The sequence below is a fragment of the Vanellus vanellus genome (assembly GCF_965231255.1).
Source record: "Vanellus vanellus genome assembly, chromosome: 6".
Lineage (NCBI taxonomy): Eukaryota > Metazoa > Chordata > Aves > Charadriiformes > Charadriidae > Vanellus > Vanellus vanellus.
The window spans coordinates 27,293,117-27,312,522 of record NC_138911.1 but is presented as its reverse complement, the minus strand read 5'-3'; the positions used below and the strand labels follow the sequence as shown (position 1 = coordinate 27,312,522).

Here is a 19,406-nt window from a genome sequence, read left to right as displayed (position 1 = left end):
AATTATTTCTAATTACCAGAGCGATTCACCAGAGAGCTCACACACATATCAGCAAAGATGTTAAAGCTTCCAGGGCCATGGTTAAATGACAAATTTAACACATCATTCATTTGTGAATCGTGTTCACTTCTCCCTTGCAAAATGAGTGTTAGTTCAAAAGTTTCAAAGACTTTAACAAAGCTGTAGTCTGTTCACTGGCTGCACAGGTAAGAACAGGGGATGCTGTCTGAGCTGCAGTTCCTCAATTTCCAAGTACACTTACTGCAGTATAACCTGTTGGTGCCCATTCAGAAGTAGCAGAGCAGGATTTAATCCAGTTCTAGCAGGAGGAGGCTCCAAAGGCAGCATGATGGGCACTGTGGACAGGAGGTGCACACCTTCCCTTTTGCAGATGCAGAACCACCGAGCAAGGGTGACAGCCCCAACACATCACGTATTTGGCTTTCAGAGGAAAAAAACACTTTATTTTTTCCAGACAGAAGGTAAATGGTACAGTCCAGTCTAGTCCTGTCCTCTGCCAGGGCCGCAACCTTGACTGGGCAGAGATCAGGCATAGTACTGCAGATTGGCTTTTTTCTTTGCTTGAACCTCCAGGATTCCTTCCATGTAGTCCTCGTGGGTGAGCTCTGTAGCTCCACGACGGAGGGCAATCATCCCCTGCCCAATGACAGAGTATTTAGAGAGAGCATGTGAGCCCCACATCACTTCAAAGCAATTACTCCATGCTAGCTTTCACATTTCCCGCCTATCTGCTGCAGAGGAATACTTACCGCTTCAACACACACAGCCTTGCACTGGGCTCCATTGAAATCATCTGTGCAGCGAGCCAGTTCCTCATAGTTCACATCAGGGCTGATGTGAGCAGGAGGGGGGGGGGAAAAAAAGTCTGAGATCACATACCAAATAGAAAAAGCAAGGTCTACAGCTTCCTTAAAACCCAACAATGAGCTCTCGACAAAAGACAGCACCCACCAGTCCGCAGCCCTGAGGTAACAGCATAAGTGACAAACATAGCCCCAGAAGGCCATGCCTCTTCCATACCTGACATTCATTTTGCGTGAATGGATCTGCATAATTCTGGCTCTGGCCTCCTCATTAGGCATTGGGAACTCAATCTTGCGATCTAATCGTCCAGAGCGGAGCAAAGCTGGGTCCAAGATATCAACTCGGTTGGTTGCAGCGATCACCTAAGTAGAAGTAGGATCATCAGTCTGAGGCACCTGGAGGACAGGCCTATCCTCCCCAAGGATCCACCAAGCTTCTTCCCTGGACATTGTTTTCCATCCCCTCCTAGAGTGCCCTTGACCTCAGTAGTGCACTCTGCTACATCCCAACCTTGACTTGTGTGTTAGGCTGGAAACCATCAAGTTGATTAAGCAGCTCCAGCATGGTCCTCTGAACCTCCCGATCACCAGCCTTCTCACTGTCAAACCTGAGGAGGAAACAAGGGTAAAACTATCAGCGTGAACATGACCACCCTGCCCCTATGCTTTTAATCACAGAAAAAGACAGGATGACTGCAGTTCACACTCCTTGGCCAAATTCCTCCTTCAAACTAAAGGAATTCCTACCTTGAGGCCTGTGATGAGAATAACTGTCATCAGCAGCTATGTTCTTAGCGCTGAATGGGGCTAATGTTGTCCGGGCCTAAGTAGTAAATGAGGGTGAACATCTCCATGTGTGCCTGATACAGTTATCAGAAAACAGTTTTATACAGCAGGAGACCATCAGGTAGATCCCAAGTCTCATGAACTTCACTGATGAGCCCGAGGATTGTGACAACTGCTATCTTTGTGATTTGCTTTACACGCTGTTTCGGACTAGGTCATGCTTTAAGCTTGGCCTCCCTCACATACACAGGCAAAGGCGGCTCTAGGCAGCTCCCAAGACCTTTACAGCATGGCCTACATCTCACCTTTTAGTGCCAATGGCATCCAGTTCATCAATGAAGATGATGGAAGGAGCTTTTTCCTTGGCTAGCGCGAAAGCATCACGTACCAGCTTAGCTCCATCGCCAATGAACATCTGCACAAGCTGTGGACCTGCAAGCTTCAGGAACGTAGCCTGGGAAGTGAAAGAGAATCCTATGCCTCATTTCTCAATAGGGTCAGTTCTGAGTACTACAAGAAGTCCTTAATTAAAACAACCAAGCAAGCAGACAGACAAGAAAATCCCAGCCTTTGTAACAGCAGTTTGCACGTGTGACCCCTCTTCCCTTGGAGGTGTTCTTTTTCAGATACTATTCTACAGCAGCACATGCTTTCACAGGTTTTTTTTACCTTGGTCTGGGCAGCACACGCTCGAGCTAAAAGCGTCTTCCCTGTTCCTGGAGGCCCGTACATAAGGACTCCTTTGGGCGGCTGTATACCCAAGTTTTCAAATTTCTCCTTATGATTCATTGGCAGGACAATGGCCTCCACGAGCTACAGCAAAAGGAAAATATTAATACATGAACACATTCTCCTCCACAGACCCAGGCTGCCTGCTTTGAGCTGAAGCTCTGAGCTGAAGTTCAAAGACTGTTGTCCTCAGTCACACCAGAAACTGAACATAAAGTATCACCTCTTGGATTTGTTTATCCAGCCCTCCGATGTCACTGTACTGCTCTGTAGGCCTCTCATCCACCTCCATGGCTTTCACCCGTGAATCATATTCGGTAGGCAGAGTCTCCAGGATCAAATAAGAGTCTTTGTTCACCCCCTGTAAACACAAGTTGTTTGCTTTTAACAGGCCCTTCAGATAGCAATTAATAAACATGCAATCAAAGATGATTCACTAGACCCCAGGGATACAGGAATAACCAGCTTTGACATTGGCACTCATCAAATCACCAGAGATTGGCACAGTGGACAATGCCACAGCGGACAATGCCACAGCTAACCTAGCACATTTTTAAAAAGGTCCAATTTACTTGTGTTACAAAAGATTGGTTTTACAAAGGTGGTACCTAAATTTTCAGCACCTAACTGTATGTATAAAGAACACACAGCACCCCAAACTACTTTTCTATACTACAAATATGACTGAATCCCTAATATCTTTTTATTAAAATTTTAGTACAGAAATGGTCTTGGCGTAATCTGGACAGATTTGTCTCTTTTCTAAAGAGCAAGACATATGTAATTTTCTGGCCAACATCATCTCTAACAGTCACAACAGCAACACTCACCACTAGGTCTCCAGGCTTCAACTTCTCAGCATCAACCAACCCAATAACAGGCAGGAAATATGTCTGTAGGAAAGAAATCGAAGCGAGCAAGCCCAGCCATACTAGGAGAATGCCCTTTTCAGAACTCCTCACACCTAGCTGGGCACATGGCTCTCACCTGGCGCGTAGAGGTCTTGATCACTGCACACTTGCCCTTTCTCTGAGAATCCAGGTCAATGTTTGCTCCATCCTCCTCCTGGTCATTGGGGTCAACATCCAGCAGCTGAAAACCAGAGCGAGACATTTCACGACACTGTAACCAGGCTAGCAGGATGACCCCAGGACCAACGCTTCTAAATTACACACAGTACGAGAAATAAAACTTCTCATCATCCATCAGCAATAGAATCCTGAAAGCATTAAAGCCTTCCTATAAAAATGAATTTCTTCCTTATGAAGAACCCGCCCGGACACCATCCTGTGCAACCTGCTGTAGGTGACCCTGCTCTGGCAGAGGGGTTGGACTAGATGATCTCCAGAGGTGCCTTCCAACCCTGACCATTCTGTGATTCTGTGAAGCAGCACACGACAGCGCATAGAAAGACACTATAAAGTTCAGAACAAAGTAGTAGCTAATGGCACCGATTTACTCTCCCATTACAGCAGCTCACATTAAGCCTTAAGTTCATTAAATTTTAAAATGCTAGTACAAACCAACCCCCCTTTTTAAAAGAATAGAAAATGATCAGATTTTTTGGGGCCTATCAATAAAATTACTGAATTACAAAGAGAATGTGATGTAGTAACAGAGCCACTGCTTTTCACTCGCTGTATCACAAGTTTCAGAAAGCACGGACCAAATTTCACATGCCCAAGTCTACACTAAGAGAGGCTGTGTCACCCTCTGATGGCCACGTTACGTACAGATAAGCAGTAGCCAACACCTAAGGAACGACCCAGACAAAAAGTGGGCAAGTGACGTGCACTTCCAGCTCACAAACAAAACCAACAGAAAAACCTGAAAGTCCTGGCTCCAGGAGCATCAGTCATTTGAGAATATGCAATGTCTCAAATTACTGAGGAGCTCTTCTGCCCTTCGCCCTCCTGATCTATATTGCGCACACGTCTCACACTGCTGCGGAAGAGCGCGCTGCTCTCACCTCAATAACGTTAGAGACAAGGTATGGCAGTGTTTTGTTCACTTTGATCTTCTCACTGTTCTCTTTGATCTTGTCTTTCATGGCCTGAAGCTCATGGGTCACTCTCAGTACTTCACTCTTCATGATCTGGAATCAGTATACAGAAGAAAGAGATAGGAATAATATCAGAAGACTAAGGCAAGATAAAATTCATACATTATTCCAAAAGTAAAACAGTTATATAAACACGTCTGAGAAAACAGTGGGTATAAAAGGAAACATAATATAAAAAGAGAAAAAGCCAGCAAATTAGCCAAAATTGGTTAGGAATCAAAGCTATGCAGTCCATTCTGGTCTCCAACTAATCAATATCCCTAAGTAATTTCTTCCCAGTGTCACTGGATAACCTTAGCCTAATCAATGCATCAGCCTACAGGGTTGCAATATGATCTAGATAGGGCAACTGTGGTTTGGGTTTTATTTTTAATATATACAGATATACAGGTAACTAGATATACACACGCATGTGCATATCTATATGCATCCATGTACACACACCAATTTTAAAGTTATGTTTTGCTGGGTTTAAAGAAGAATTGTGTGCTGGAACACTGAGGCGATGACATGCAATAGCATAGGAACAAACAGCCAGAAAACCCCTAAACGGAAAGTATCACAGTACAGAATCAAGTAAACTGAAAGTATGAACAGAGAATGGCAGAACTGAGTCCTGTGCCTACTGAGAGCAGTAGGGCTCGCAGTGGAACAAAGAGAAAGCGAGGCGCCATTTTTATAAGGTCTCTACAATACCACACATTGAGGCCTACATACAAGAAACAAACACGTCAACTGCTTCTGTTAAGGGAAAAATACTTTTTGTTCTCCTTAAACGTAAAACATTTAACACTGGAGTGTTATTCCGTCCCAGTACTTGTTCCCCACAAAGATAGCCAGGTCCTTTGGAGAACAGTGGAACTCCCAGGACAAGTCAGGATGGGAGGGACCTCAGGGGGGTCTCTAGTCCAACCTCCTGCTCAAAGCAGGGTCAGCCATGGGCTCTTCTCACCAGGTTGCTCAGGGCTTTGCCCAACTAAATCTTGAAAACTTCCAAGGACGGAGACTATACAATTTCTCTGGAACAACTAGTTCCACTGCCTGACTGCCCTCACAGTGACAAGCTCATCTTCATACCCCTGTGTAACCTCTCATTTTTTCAATTTATGACCAGTAATTTATGGTTTGAATTAACCTTGGCCTAGGCTTCAATAACATACAAAACCTTTCTATAGAAAAAAAAGAAATAAACCAAACATATATTAGTAGCATGACAAAAAGCTCAAATTCCTACATCTCTTTGTAATTTTAACTTTTCTGAGGCTTTTACTACTACTGTGGTCAATGGCTCAATGTCCATATGGAGACTGGTGACAAGTGGTGTCCCTCAGAGTTCTGTATTGGGACCAGCACTGTTTAATATTTTCATCAATGACATAGTGGGATCGACTGCACCTTCATCAAGTTTGCAGATGACACCAACCTGAGTGGTGCAGTTGACACACCCAAGGAACGGGATGCCATCCAGAGGGACCTGGACAAGCTTGAGAAGTGGGCCCATGTGAACCTCATGAGGTTCAACCAGGTCAAGTGCAAGGTCCTGCAGCTGGGTCAGGGCAATACTGGCTGGGGGATGAAGGGATTGAGAGCAGCCCAGCCGAGAAGGCCAACCATATCCTCAGCTGCATCAACAGAAGCGTGGCCAGCAGGTGGAGGGAGGTGATTCTACCTCTCTGCTCTGCTCTGCTGGGACCCCACCTGGAGTACTGTGTCCAGCTCTGGGGCCCTCAGCACAGGAAAGACATGGACCTGTTAAAGCAGGCTCAGACGAGGGCCGTGAAGATGATCAGAGGGCTGGAGCACCTCTCCTATGAGGACAGGCCGAGAGAGTTGGGGTTATTCAGCCTGCAGAAGAGGAGGCTTTGAGGAGACCTTATTGTGGCCCTTCAGTACCTAAAGAGGACCTACAGGAAAGACGGGGACAAACTTTTTAGCAGGGCCTGTAGCAATATGAGAAGGCATAATGGTTTTAAATTAAAAAAGGGTGGATTTAGACTGGCTATAAGGAAAAAAATTTTTACAGTGAGGGTGGTGAAACACTGGACCAGGTTGCCCAGAGAGCTGGTAGATGCCCCAGCCCTGGAAACATTCAAGGTTAGGTTGGACAAGGCTCTGAGCAACCTGATCTAGTTGAAGATGTCCCTGCTCAGTGCAGGGGGTTGCATTAGATGACCTTTAAAGGTCCCTTCCAACCCAAACTTTTCTATGATTCTACTAACTATGAGGAAAAACACCTATAAGAAAAAAAAAAACCAAACCAAACACCTCTAAGTTCTGTACTCACCATCCATTTATACCCAGGACTAAGGCACCCAATACAGGTGTTTCTCAGTGCTGTCTGGCTGACACCCACATACATTTTCCTTTCTTTCCTGGTTAGTCACAACAGTTTGAAATCACACAGTTTGTGATCCCCACTGAAACGACTGGAGCACCAAATGGTCTCAGAAGTGGTAACACCTGAATTGGCTTACGTGATTCTCTTTAATGGGGAAATCCACTCTGCTCTAAAAAACTATCTTTTTAAAACTCTTGATGCCTAAGCATTATACTGTGCTGTAACACATACCACAGGACAGAACTATTACAGGAGCCAATACAGTATCTGTTACATAACATGCAAAAAATTTAGAAATTTGGTTTAATAAACATTGTCTGGGAAACACTCAAGGAAAATTGCATGAAGGGAGGGTGCCAATAAACTATAAAGCAGAGAAAACTGCTTTTACTCCTTACTGCATTCTGCAATTTGAAAATAAGACATGCATTTATCTTTGCTGTCTTTAAAGAAAGTATGTTAATAAGTCAGAATTACTTGTGGAGCCTGAAGCAGTAGGATGAAATTGCTCTGCAGAATTTATTAAATAATTGACCTCAATATTGCTAACATCGAGCAGTAAAGACACACACTAAAGATAAAAGTGCTCTTTTATGTGAAACGGGTCTATCTTGGCACAGGTCTACCAAGGTCCGTCCTATCTTTATGGATGACCTAGACACGAGGATGGAGTGCACTCTCATCACGTTTGCAGATGACACCAAGTTGGGGGACACAGCCTCTGTGCTCGAGGGCAGGGCTGCCACCAAGAGGGACCTTGGGAGACTGGAGGAATAGGCATACAGAAACCTTACAAAATTCAAGGACAAGTGCAAAGTCCCGCACCTGGGAAGGAAGAGCACTTTGCAATGACACAGGCTGGAGACCCGCTCTGTGGAAGGGACCTGTGGGTTCCCATGGACAATAAGCCGAACAACAGCCAGCAATGTGGCCTGACGGCAAGGGTGGCAAACAGCATCCCAGGCTGTACTAACTGGAGTGATCAGCCCCCTTTACTCAACACTTGTTAGAGTCTATCTATAGTTCTCTGTCCAGTTTTGTGCCTCCTCATACAGCAAAGACATTGATAAACTGGACTGAGGTCAGCACAGGGCCACCAAGATGGCCCGCAGAGCTGGAGCGTAGGCCCTGTGAGAAGTAGGTGAGGGAAGTGGGCTTGTTTGGCTGGAGAAGAGAACTCCTGGGAAGATATCAAGGCAACAGAACCAGACACTTCACAGCAGTGCACGGTGGGCGGGTGAGACAACAAAGATTGAAACAAGAGAGGTTCAGGCTGTATGTAAAGCAAACCTTTATCCTCATAAGGACAGTCAAGCAGTGGCACAGAGCACCCAAAGAAGTGGTGCAATCTCTGTCTTTAGAGCCTTTCAAGATCCAACTGGACAAAGCCCTGAGCAGCCTGGGTCACGGCTGACCCTGCTTTGAGCAGGAGGTGGGACTAGAGATCTCAAGTTCCTTCCAACCTGAACTACCCGATGATCCTACCTGACCCAGGCCTTGGAACAGACTTCCCCATCCCCTGTGCCACCGAGAGCCGGGGGGACTCTTGTGTCTTTACCTAAAGCATCCGCGGCTCTGCAGAACAACCGTCCCCTCAGCTTCCTCGGGTCCTTACCCTTTTAGTGTTTGTTCCCTGCCTTGCAGGCTAACTACTCCTCCATCTACCGTTCTCGATCGGCTTAACTGCATCTTATTTTTCATTACCCTCGGCTCTGCCCCCATGGCTCTGCCGAGCCCGTCCACCCCCTCCCCCCCCCGCCGCTCCCCGGGCACCAGCAGCGCGGGGCTCCCGAGGGGCGGCCCCGCCGCAGGCAGACGGCTCGGCCCGGCCCGGCGGGTCCCGGCGGCCCTGGGCCGCTACCTTGATCTCGCTGTCGAGGAGGCGCGTACGCTGCACGATCTCCTCCGTGGACATCTTCAGCACCTCCTCGCCGACGCCATCCTGCGGGGGCACAACGGCAGCGTCACCCTCGGGCCCGGGCCCAGCCCCACCACCGCAGCCCCGCGCCCGCCGCCGGCCCCCGGCCCCGGCCCCTCACCTCGGACTCATCCCACACCGACGCCATCTTTCCCCCAGCCAGCAAGCGCACCGCGCGGCCGATTCCGGGCGGCAGATTCCGCGCTCCTCTCCCCGGCGGCAGCAGGGCGGGAGGCAGCGGGACGGGACAGGCGGCTCGGAGGCCCCGCGCCACCCCCCGTCTCTTCTCCTGGGCGCCCCGCCGCGGCCCCTCCGCCGTCGCCGCCGCCCGCTCTGCCGAATCTGCCGCCGGCGTAGCGAGGGGCCAACCGCCGCGCAGGTCACGTGCCACCGGCCAAATCTGCTGAGTGATGGCCCCGCCGCCATCTTGGTGCGGGGCAGGGGCGGAGCTGGCACCGAGCGCTGCTGCGTCCCCCGCCCCGTTCCCGCTTCCCCCCCGCCTCCCTCCCGGCCCACCCGAGCCCGGCGGCGGAGGCAGGCAGGGCCCTCTCCCGGCGATACCCTTTATTGCAGTCGATCCCCGTACAGAGCAGCGAGCGGGGCCGGGCCGAGGAAGGGAGACCGAGTACGCCCGCCCCAGACCCGCGGCCGCCGGGAGACCGCTAGGCACAGCCTGAAGGGCCCCGGGAACGGCGGGGACGACGACGGGGACGGCGGGGACACGGGGGCAGCAGTGGCGGCGGCGCAGGCCGGGTCAGACGTAGCCGGGCTTCACCGACAAGCGGCGGCAGTTGGGGCAGCCCCGGGTCCCGTCGGTCTGGAGGCACCTGCAAAGGGAAGAGGGCGCGTCGGGGGGGGAACTCCGCGGCCGGAGGCTCCCCCAGGGCCGCCCCCGCTCCTGTTCTATACATTAACCTCGTAACATAGCTCCCGCCCGTCACGGGCAAAGATTCGGTCTCTGTTTCACCCCCTTCCTCTACAAAAGTACGTTTCTGTACTGCTGGAGACGAATCCACAGAGCTCGTCGGGCACCTCTCGCTGCCCGGTAGTTTGATCCTAATTTTGGCGCCATTGGGAGGCTGTGTTTTAAAATTCTCAATTTTCAGAACCAAGTGTTTTGTTACAATCATGTTTCTTCTAAAAATAAAATGGTGGTGCAGCTGACTTCTCTCATGGCAGTAGCACACTAACAGACTGAACACCTCAGTGCACCTCTAGACAAGAGAGAAAAGGAGGGGGGGACTCAGGGGATAGATCCAAACTGTGCCTGGGAGTGAAGAACTGAGTCCCCAGGAGGATGCTAAGGTGAGGACATGGGTGAACAATCATTTAGAGGACAGAAGTGGGAGCGGGATTGATAGTGTGGTTAAATCGCACCCTTCAAGGCCATGAGATTCACAACGCTGCACTGGGATCCTGCAGGGAACAGGTAAGCAGGATGAAGACGCAGGAAACAGCATGCATAGGACTGTCCTACTCTGGGCATGAACAGCTCTTTCCTATGACTAATATCATGACAAGGATCTTTAGTACTTCCAGCTCATTACTTTAAGTGGAAGAAATGGGAGCAAGGCAGCGCCTGGAGCTGGTTGTTCTTCTCTCCAATGGACTCTCCACACATGCCACAGTACAGCTCCATCTCCTCCACGCATTCATGGAACCTCACTACATGGTCACGCAATTCTCGCTGCTGCCCTTTTGTGCGATAGATCCTTTCACACAGGCAGTGGAGCTTCAGCAAGCCAAGCTGCACATGAAGAGTAGAAACAAAAGTGAACAACAAGGTGAAGACAGACCCATAACAGAAGGAGTGGAAACCACCACAGCCCCATCAGCCAGCTAGAGAAACATCAGCCCAGAAAGCTGCCCAAGGGATAGCATCAGTCATAAGGACACTTGGTCTCTCAGCACTTCCTGCCATTAACCCTACTCCTCTGTGTCACAAAAGGGGACACCAGGTTTGAGGCACTCTGCAGCTCTTTCATCAAGATGGTTCTCCTGAGCTATCCATGACTTACACTTCACTTTGCCTCCAGCCAGCCCAGAGCTCAGCTGTTGCTCAGGGCAATAATATTTTTCAAGAGGAGACCCCTAATCCTCTAGTGCTGTGTTTGTTTCATACCCCATTTTTATGGTTTCCCATTCCCCTTTGTTTATCCCACTGTGACCCCTCCCTCACTTTTCAGACTTGCTCACTAATGATCAGCTGTGCAACTGCCCACAACCAAACACTTCACAACAAAGCAGTCCCAAGCATTGACTGGTTAATGTAGACACATAATAACAAGTCTGGATACTTCAATGCTGGCCTTCTTAAATTGCCCGACAGAAGACTATGGACAGTGGTGAAGAGAAGCTGTAGGATCCTACCTTGTTCCCTAGTCCCTCTGCCAGCTCCTGTGCCTTTTCAATGCTTTCCAGAGCCTGTGAATGGAGAGAATGCATTATCAGTTCTCAGTCTGTTACATCAAAACCAGACTTGTACGAATGCCCTATGGGAATTATAAAAGAAAGAGGTAAAGAAGTACAGAGTAGAATCTGGATAAACAAGCATCACTGCAACTCTGGAGATGCAAGATAGCTGTCTGGCAGATTTCCATTCTCTCCCAGAACTTGACCCATAAGAAAAGTTTATTTGCTACAAGACCACAAATAATCCAAGAGCTACATTTCTGTTCCAGCCACACAGTGCGAAGTAGAGGTATTATTTAAACTGATTCACACATGCTCATTGGGGTCGGGATGAAGCACAAGCAAAGCAAGCCTTTTCCCCATCCTACCCTACAAGCTCAATAATCATTGGGCAACTCCAAGAGGGGAGGAAAGGGATCAACTCCACCAACACACCACGCTCTTCCATTTTTTCCCCTGCTGTTCATATATTCTCTTTGTCCTACCTACACATGGTGTGATGTAGGAGTGTACTGCTATCCATCTTTTTCAATCTGAAGGAAAGTATTTAGTATAGCAGCTGTTATACCAAATGAGTCCCTACTTTCCCCTAGCTGCCAGTGTTCCTCACTCTTCTGATCAACAGTCTCTGCTTTCCAGAACTATTGAGATCTGCTTCAGATTTGTCCAAGGGGAAGAAAAGGTCTCCCTTGTGATGCAGTAGTTTTCAGGAGGAACATTATAAAATTTCTACCCTATAATTTGGCATTACTGCTATTCCAGCAGGACTAGGTGAGATGAAGGAATGCACTTTGAATGCAGAGGACATGACATTAGACCTGTGGTGGCTGCAACAGCCTAGGATAAGGAACTTGCAGGAGATGGAAGCAGGAACTGAAGGCTAGCAGGGAGAACATAATGGAGAGCTGTGCCTAGGAAGAGTGACTGTGTACTGGGAAACCCTGAAATTAATGACTGGGACTAAGCATATGGGGTGGGGGAAGAGATGCTGAAAACTCCAGGGGACAGTTTGTCAGGAATATGAGACTGCACAAGAGTTTGAGGCAAGCAGGCTGTGACAGCAGCCTGGGAGGATCTGCAATAGTATTGACTACATGCAAATGAAAAGAAACGAACTAACTGGCTGAGGAGACTGGGAAGATGAAGGAAGCTAGGACAAGAATAGGGAATCTGCAAGTAGAAAGTTAGCAAACTTCTTTATTTGGTAACTGATATTGGGATGAGTATCATGAGAAATGGAAACTGGGACTGTCAAGTTGAGGAGCAGGCTTGGGTGAGTATTCAGGGCTGTGACATTTGAGGAGGACACATTTGGGGCAATGGGCATAAGGTCCCTGGCCCACCAGGGCAGACTTCCTTCTAATGCCTGGAACAGAATAAAAGATTCATCTATTCATTCTATTCTTTTGTGGGTTTTTGTGAGATTAGGACTCTGTGCAAAGCCCTCACCAGGCTCTAACAGGTGAGAACTGCTTGTGGTATCAGAGGGTGGCAACGGCTGGGATCAGTGGATGGAGGGGTTTGATGAGTGCTCTGAATATTCTCTTATGTAGAGGCCTACCTGCTGTGTCCTGTCCCATTCTTTTGATGATAAGAGATGAGGCTGGGAAGGGATTACACCGAGCAAAGTGTTTAAGCCCACAGTTTCTTCTTCCATTGCAAACGTAGTGTTTACTTACTGAGATTGCAAGGTGTATCTCACCCAACTGATTCCCTGCTGTAGGCAACTCAGGTGCTCACAGCACCTTGAACTTGTCTTTTCTGACAGACATGTACTTGATTTCCTAATATCTGGGATGCTTCATCTGAGCTAAAATTCTTTGTGTCTCATATGAGTGACGAGTGACTCTTCATCATATGTACACCCAAACCAGCACCCTTATGTGGCACTGTGCAGGAATCCCAGGTTGTTCAGCACTAGTTCAAGGCTAACCTTTGAGAACCTTATTCTGCAGCCCAGTAATCTTCCTGCAGTGCCATCTGCTGCACCTAGTGCAATCTGGACTTTAATGCACATACACTGCCTAAGCATTTTAAAAATAAGTCATGTCACCCCCTTGTACTATATTGACCTGTTGTCTATTCCCATACGATTTTATGCTCTCATTTCTCTGTTTCACATCACAGTTTATATATCTTCAAAAGTTTCTCTAGGAATTTGATGCCACGTTTGTCTGCAAAGCACACGGTGGAGCTGTGGAGCTTTCTAAACATCATCACTATCAAAACAATGAGCTTAGTCATATAGCTAAAAAGTAGGCAGTGGAATCTATTTCAGAGCATAAGCATAAGCCGATTGCCTACAATGGCAGGAATAGGCTTCCTTCCCTCAGTGCTGGTTTCTCTGTGTAGTGCTTAAAGTCATCAAGATTGACTAATGAGACAATTCCGTAAGTTAGCAGTCTGACCTAGAATGGATGTTAAGAACAAATTGCCGTCTGAGAGGGACCATTCAGAGAAATGTAACTGTACAAGCAACAGACCCTGTTGGTAGAACCGAGGGTTACAGGTCTCTACTGCACTTGATGGGTATATGGTTCAGAAAAAAAAGACTGTATTCTCTAATATTGTCTCACAAACTTCTGTAGAAACAAGTCTGTAACTGACCTTGTCCAGCTCCTTCTGGATCATCCAGCACTTAGTCACTCCTAGCAGCACCTGGATCAGACCCAGGCGGTTTCCAATCTCTGTCATGATGCTCATGGAAGAATCATACCGAGGAAAGGCTGTCTGCAGAAGCAGGGAGGAAAACACGTGTGTTTTGCTATGTCTTGCTTTTCTCACCCTCTTGCTATCCCTATCCCCTCTGTCCTTCCTGGCAGGAAAGAGCTGTACCTGCACGTCTTTGCGACTGCGATGGATATCTGCAAAACACAGCAGACACAGCGCTTGCAGAGGTCGGTCACCATGCTGCAGGGCAATCTTCATGGACTCCTGAAAGAAATTGTCTTTGGTCAGTTAAAGCTTGTTCAAAACAGCAGGGCTGGGACTGTGCACTCCAGCCACTGAAAAAACAGCTCCAAAGAAATGGCACAATCTTTTTAAGGCAAGTAAAGTTTTGTTTATATATTCGCAACCAAGGGCCATTCACAGACCCAAACTTTTGAGCTCCCCTGGGCTACTGAAGCCACAGCTCTAAGACTGGGAGGCAGCGGGAACATCTACAGTCAAGTGTAAATGCCGTGGTATCTCTCTTCCTCCCGGTCCTGTAGGCAAAATCCCCTCGCAGAGACCTCTGACAGCTCTGCATCTGCCTGCACCCTATACCTCACAGCAGTCCATAGCATCTGTCAAGCGCCCCAGCTTCCGATAGGCCACTGCCATGTGATACTGGCTCATTGCACGGTACTTCAAGCTCCAGCCCTTTCCATAATCATTCACCAGCTCAGCTGCTTTACATGGGAAGAACAAGGCTTTCTCGTAGTCCTGTAAGGCAGACAAGCAGACAAACAGCAGTTACAGCAAAAATAAAGCAAAAAAGGAAAAAATGAAGCAACCATTTTTTATTTACTGACATTGCAACAGTTAGCAGATTTCTGTACACCCTTCAACTCCTGTTGCTCCTCTTCTACATGCCGTATTTCACTAGATATCACACTGTGGGAGGTGGAATTGCCATATACTGAATTCATATTACTCTCTGGGTTCAGGACACTGGGGCAACGACACAGCAAATGAATTATATATACTATGCCATCAGCTTTACTCTGCAGGAACCATTTACCCTCCTCTGTAACCAAACTTTCTCTGCTCTTACATATCTGCTTTTAACACCTACATGGAGCACTCATGTTCTCCATATGGTGAGTCAGGATCTCCAAGAGGCTGGTTACCCATCATTGCAGGAAACAGGAACAAAGAATCATGGCCTCACCGAATCCACAGTAAGCAATAATATAACATATTTTCATTTTTAAGCACTTGCATTAAAAGTGTCTTAGAAATAAATCTTATTTTACAGTAAGTACGTAAAACTATTATCTAAATACATAAAACCATTCTTGAGTTAGTTACATGAGACTGCAGAAATGAAAAAGTCCTCACATTTTTTAATTCTCCAAGATGCACAAAGGAAAGCGCAACTTTTAAAATTTCCTTTCTCCCTTCTTATTTCATACCTTTAAAATATCTAGCACAATGTTCTGTTCTTTTTTTTTTTTTTGGTATTATGAGGGAAATTTACTGATAGTTTTCAACACTTCAGTTGGTGAGTCTTCCATTAGTGACAAAAATCAAGACTTTGGGAGGAAAAACTATTTGTCGCTGTTTGAAATAGAAGTTAGAACTGGCAAATCACCCCCATCCTCAGTTTTGCTCATAAAAATAGCTATTTGCCTGCGATAGTGGTAGAAATAGAGAACCCATGAGTTCTGGCTGCCAGCCCTGTGAGCAGTCAGTATGTCCTCTGATGTGATTTTCTTTGAAGCCAAGTTTGATCTTTTCAACACACAGGAATATTCACAGCTGCTTCTGCTATGCTATATAAACATTACACTAATCCTCCCATCCTTGCTGTGAAGGAGAGCACTCAATGACGATTTTACAATGGAGAGATTTTAGCTTACAACGCTCTCTCAGTACGTCACTTTCTACAGCAGAGAAATAAGCTGAAATTCACACCATTTCCAATTCTTTCCTGAATCCATGAGACAATCACCCTTCCATCCCTTAGGTTACCGCACCTTTATCTGGGCATAGAAGTTCCCGAGGCTGCAGCAGACTCGACACTCCAGCATCTTGTCATCGTTGTTGTGCGCGTAGCGTAAAGCTTTCTCAAAGCACTCCAAAGCCTTCTGGAAAATGCTGAGGCCCAAGAAGGCATTGCCCATGCTGAGGCTCACCTGCCCATTCAGCTGCAGGCTCACAGTGGTACCCTGCATGTTCAGGCATGTCTTACAGTACGAGATGGTTTTCTGGAATTCACAGAGTTTCTCATTGCTGCGAGCCAGGTTTAGGTAGCTCTCTGTAAGGTAATCCGGGTCCTCCAGCTCCCGTGCTGTGTCAATCTGTACCACTGCAAACTTTAAGTAGAAAAGACAGTGTGTGTAAAAGCATGTAGTTTATTTAAATACAGCTCAAACACTCGCAGGGTAGCACCCTGTACTGGAGAAGAGGCTCAGCTCTGAGCAGGGCAGCACAGATTGAGAAACTTCGTATACACTGAGCAGTTTTCTGGTGGATTAAAATGCCCACGAGCAGTCTAAAGAAACCTCTCCCTCTCTCCACACAGTCTGGGGCAAGGAAGATGAACTAGTGGAAAAAAAAAGCTGTTACATGGCCCTAAAGAGAAGCAGGTAAAGCAGGAAATATCTGACACAATGCAGCTCAGTTTTCTTGCACATGGTTTAACTTGTTTTGCTTCCTCTGGAATTCTTAATATAGTAAAGTATGCCATTAATTGATGAAAGACATAGCTTACTTTGTTTTATTTTTTTACTAACAAATTGCAGTCTTGACAGTTTTTTTTCTATAAGCTTCAATATTCATTGCATACAGCTGTCTTAAATGAAAAGTCTCTTTTAGACTGCAAAGTCTTCTGAGCAGTGACTCTTTTGTGTTTTGTGATGAACCAAGCACACTGCTGGCTTCAGTTAATACCAGTAGCAAAGGTAAATATTTAGCAATTTTCTCAGTATGCGTTTTCATTAGAGATTATCAGTTAGGTTTATGGATAACAATTCCCAAGCACACCAATTACTTCCTTTTTGTATAGTGGCAACACATAATAATTTAAGCTTCTAGAACATTTTACATTCTTCACAAAATAAAAAAAAAAAAAAAAACAACCCAACCATAAATTGCGTATGTTTGGGTATGTATGTTCTCAGTTTCCTTAGCACTTTAGGAAAGCTGCTTTTTGGACCCAGTAACGCACACTAGCTCGTGCTTCCCCACATTCCCTTACCTTTGTACAAGTTCTTCATTATTTCCTGATTGCCACAGCCTCTTTCCTTGATGTGAAGTAATTTTTCTCTCCATAAGAGGTTGAGCATCATAACCCTTCTTAAATCACAGTTAATTTCCTGCCTTTAATTCTGACCCCTTTCCTCCTGTTCCTCCTCTCTCAATGGTTTATTGCGCCAGTTCTCCTTCCTCTTGATCACTTGTGGTATAAAATCAGTTTCACTTCAGTGATTTTTCCTTCCTAATACTGGGAAGAAGTAAAATTCACCTACTCTGATCCCACTTTCTGTTCTTTTCTCAGGTAAGAAATCAAGGTTCGGGTATACTGATCCCACTCCTTTGCCTGTTTCTTTTCTTTTCCGTGAAGCCTTCAGTATTTCCTTCAGGTAGCCACATCTTACCTTTTTTGCTTCTCTCTTCCCTAATCAGTCTGTTGTTTCTGCCACCGCCTAATTCCATGTCACTTATCAGAACTGTTTTTCTTCAAATGTTTTCCCAGTGTATTAATACCCTTCTTTTCTTCTTCATCTCAAGGATTTGGTTTTAATACAGGGCTTTGACATGTGCATGGGTTTACTAGTAAGATGTGCCTCCCCCATTCCAAACAGAGCTATCAAAAACTTCAATGCGATGTGGGCACCCCCTTCACGTTTTGTGCTACGTGCTGAATGATTATCAGGCCAGTAAGGGGCAACCAAAAACATCAGGACAAGAATATCAAAGCCCTTTAGCAAGACCCTATTTCAGGCTGGGATAGTTTCTTAACACTACTACATCATCCTCTTGCCTTGTCTTCGAGATTCCCGAGTCACCCTCCCAAACAGTGCCTGCTGCTCTCTACGTGCATCCTGTTACTTCTCAGATCCACACATCATTCTTTTTGTTCATTTAATCAAACACATTTATCCTCATGCTCTTGAAATGTAACTTCAGCTTCTTTTTATCACTCTTCCATCAAGCTCCATATCCTTCATTCTTCTATGCTGTCCTGACAACTGGGAGCCCCTCTCTGACCTCAACTGCCAGACCCCTCCTGGAACGTGTCTCAACCCCCCTGCCAAAAAAGCATCCTCTTTACAAATAATTGTAATAAAAACCAACGTAAGATCTGTATTAGATATCCAACAGCAGTTGAATAACAAGACAACAGAAATGTTTCCACAAGACTGCTGCTTATTCTACAGAATCCACTTGGAAATCTCTTTTTACACTGACATAGACACTGTAAAGAGCTTTAAGTGGAACAAAGGCCCTGTTTTCATACCTTTTCCTGAAGACTGATAACATGGCGTGCCTGTATGTGGGGAATAAATCGAGAAAGATCCCCATGATTTACTGGAGAACCTCAGTAACCTGGGAATCCTGAGGAACCAGACACAATGAAAAGTAGTATTCTATGTCCCTTGTGGGCTGGCGCTATTGGTCAGCACAGTGATTACGGCAGCCCACAATACGCACTCAATAGCTGCTATGTTCTACTATATACAAAATAATCCCCCCGATTTCACATTCTAATCTCCGGCCACTCTCCGTAGTGGGTGCGACACAATGGCATGCATTCATCTCCAGTTCGCCTTACCTTCAGCATATCTTTGTATCTGCCCATCTCTGCATGAGCAGTGATGAGGCAACCCAAAACCCGAAACCTGCCAGCAGGATCCGCAGACTTCTCCAAAACCCTCATCCAGACTCGCAGGGCCTTTTCGGTCTGATTAGACTGGTAAAGATGGAGTCCTTTCTCTATCTGTTGCTTTGTCTGGTCCTGACCCATCTCCCATGCATTAAAAAGCCTCATACACTAACCTCTAAGGACAGCAAAAAGGAATTGCATAGAAGAGAACACAACATAAAATGCCCTAATAGAGGAGGGCGGGTTGTGTGCTCAGAAGGCTTGGAGCCATAAAAGCCCACCCATGTCAGGGGGCTTCAGTTGTGGTAGGCAATGGCAAGAAGTGGTTGCTCAGCACTGAAGGTAGAATCCCAAATCCACTAGGCAAACGTCTTGCTCGCTAGGACTCCATCAGTGCATTCGCCTGTCCAATCCCATAAACAAAGAGGAAAAGCACAACAGGGAGAGAAAGAGAAAAATTTCAAGCGACAGGAGTGAAACTCAATCTGAGCAGTCAGTGCTGGTCTCCTCCCCATTGGCTACAGCTGCGACTGCCAGTCCGGCTCACGTGGCTCCCAGGAATGCTAGTCAGGCTCCCCAGCTCCCAAGGTCACGGCGAGCCAACCGCCCACCCCTGCCCACCAGTACGCAGCTTATAAATACCCCAGGGAGAGACAATCAGCTGCAGTCACAGGGATGCCTCAGTTCTCTCTTTCCCCCTCTCTGGCCATCCCCTTTCACAAGCACTGGTGGTGGTGGGATAGCCTGGGAGGTAGCAGCCTCAGCTAGGATTGTAGCTTTAGGAACAATACATGCCTTAAAAA

At 46.7% G+C, this 19,406-nt stretch overlaps 2 protein-coding genes across 3 annotated transcripts; both read right to left on the bottom strand.

Annotated features, from left to right (window-relative positions):
* Positions 1-442: 442 nt before the first annotated feature.
* PSMC3 (proteasome 26S subunit, ATPase 3) lies at positions 443-8,998 on the bottom strand. The gene is made up of 12 exons (XM_082484829.1): positions 8,779-8,998; positions 8,601-8,681; positions 4,309-4,434; positions 3,327-3,431; positions 3,170-3,232; positions 2,563-2,700; positions 2,280-2,423; positions 1,916-2,064; positions 1,336-1,432; positions 1,042-1,187; positions 771-852; positions 443-657 (listed from the first exon to the last, which is right to left on the bottom strand). The coding sequence occupies exons 1-12, from the start codon at positions 8,803-8,805 to the stop codon at positions 547-549; spliced, it is 1,269 nt and encodes a 422-aa protein (XP_082340955.1). The 5' UTR covers positions 8,806-8,998; the 3' UTR covers positions 443-546.
* A 212-nt stretch (positions 8,999-9,210) lies between these two features.
* On the bottom strand, positions 9,211-19,058 carry RAPSN (receptor associated protein of the synapse). 2 transcript variants are annotated; one of them, XM_082486009.1, is made up of 8 exons: positions 18,553-19,058; positions 15,752-16,090; positions 14,337-14,495; positions 13,905-14,003; positions 13,677-13,799; positions 11,028-11,081; positions 10,205-10,404; positions 9,225-9,484 (listed from the first exon to the last, which is right to left on the bottom strand). In XM_082486009.1, exons 1-8 carry the CDS (start codon positions 18,766-18,768, stop codon positions 9,412-9,414), a joined length of 1,263 nt encoding a protein of 420 aa, XP_082342135.1. In that variant the 5' UTR covers positions 18,769-19,058; the 3' UTR covers positions 9,225-9,411. The 2 variants fall into 2 exon arrangements, with proteins under 2 accessions (XP_082342136.1, XP_082342135.1); XM_082486010.1 differs by lacking the exon at positions 10,205-10,404 and having other exon boundaries at positions 9,211-9,484.
* Between the last annotated feature and the right edge of the window lie 348 nt (positions 19,059-19,406).

What these genes read in the sequence shown, in the direction of transcription:
- PSMC3 (XM_082484829.1), bottom strand. Translation starts at nt 8,805, where the DNA reads ATGGCGTCGGTGTGGGATGAGTCCGAG. An exon ending in CGGTGTGGGATGAGTCCGAG is followed by an intron (nt 8,682 to 8,778) that starts GTGAGGGGCCGG and finishes GTGCCCCCGCAG; the next exon opens with GATGGCGTCGGCGAGGAGGT. An exon ending in TCACGCAAAATGAATGTCAG is followed by an intron (nt 853 to 1,041) that starts GTATGGAAGAGG and finishes TGCTCACATCAG; the next exon opens with CCCTGATGTGAACTATGAGG.
- RAPSN (XM_082486009.1), bottom strand. Translation starts at nt 18,768, where the DNA reads ATGAGGCTTTTTAATGCATGGGAGATGGGTCAGGACCAGACAAAGCAA. An exon ending in ACTTCTATGCCCAGATAAAG is followed by an intron (nt 14,496 to 15,751) that starts GTGCGGTAACCT and finishes TCTGCCTTACAG; the next exon opens with GACTACGAGAAAGCCTTGTT. An exon ending in CAGAGGGACTAGGGAACAAG is followed by an intron (nt 10,405 to 11,027) that starts GTAGGATCCTAC and finishes CTTCATGTGCAG; the next exon opens with CTTGGCTTGCTGAAGCTCCA.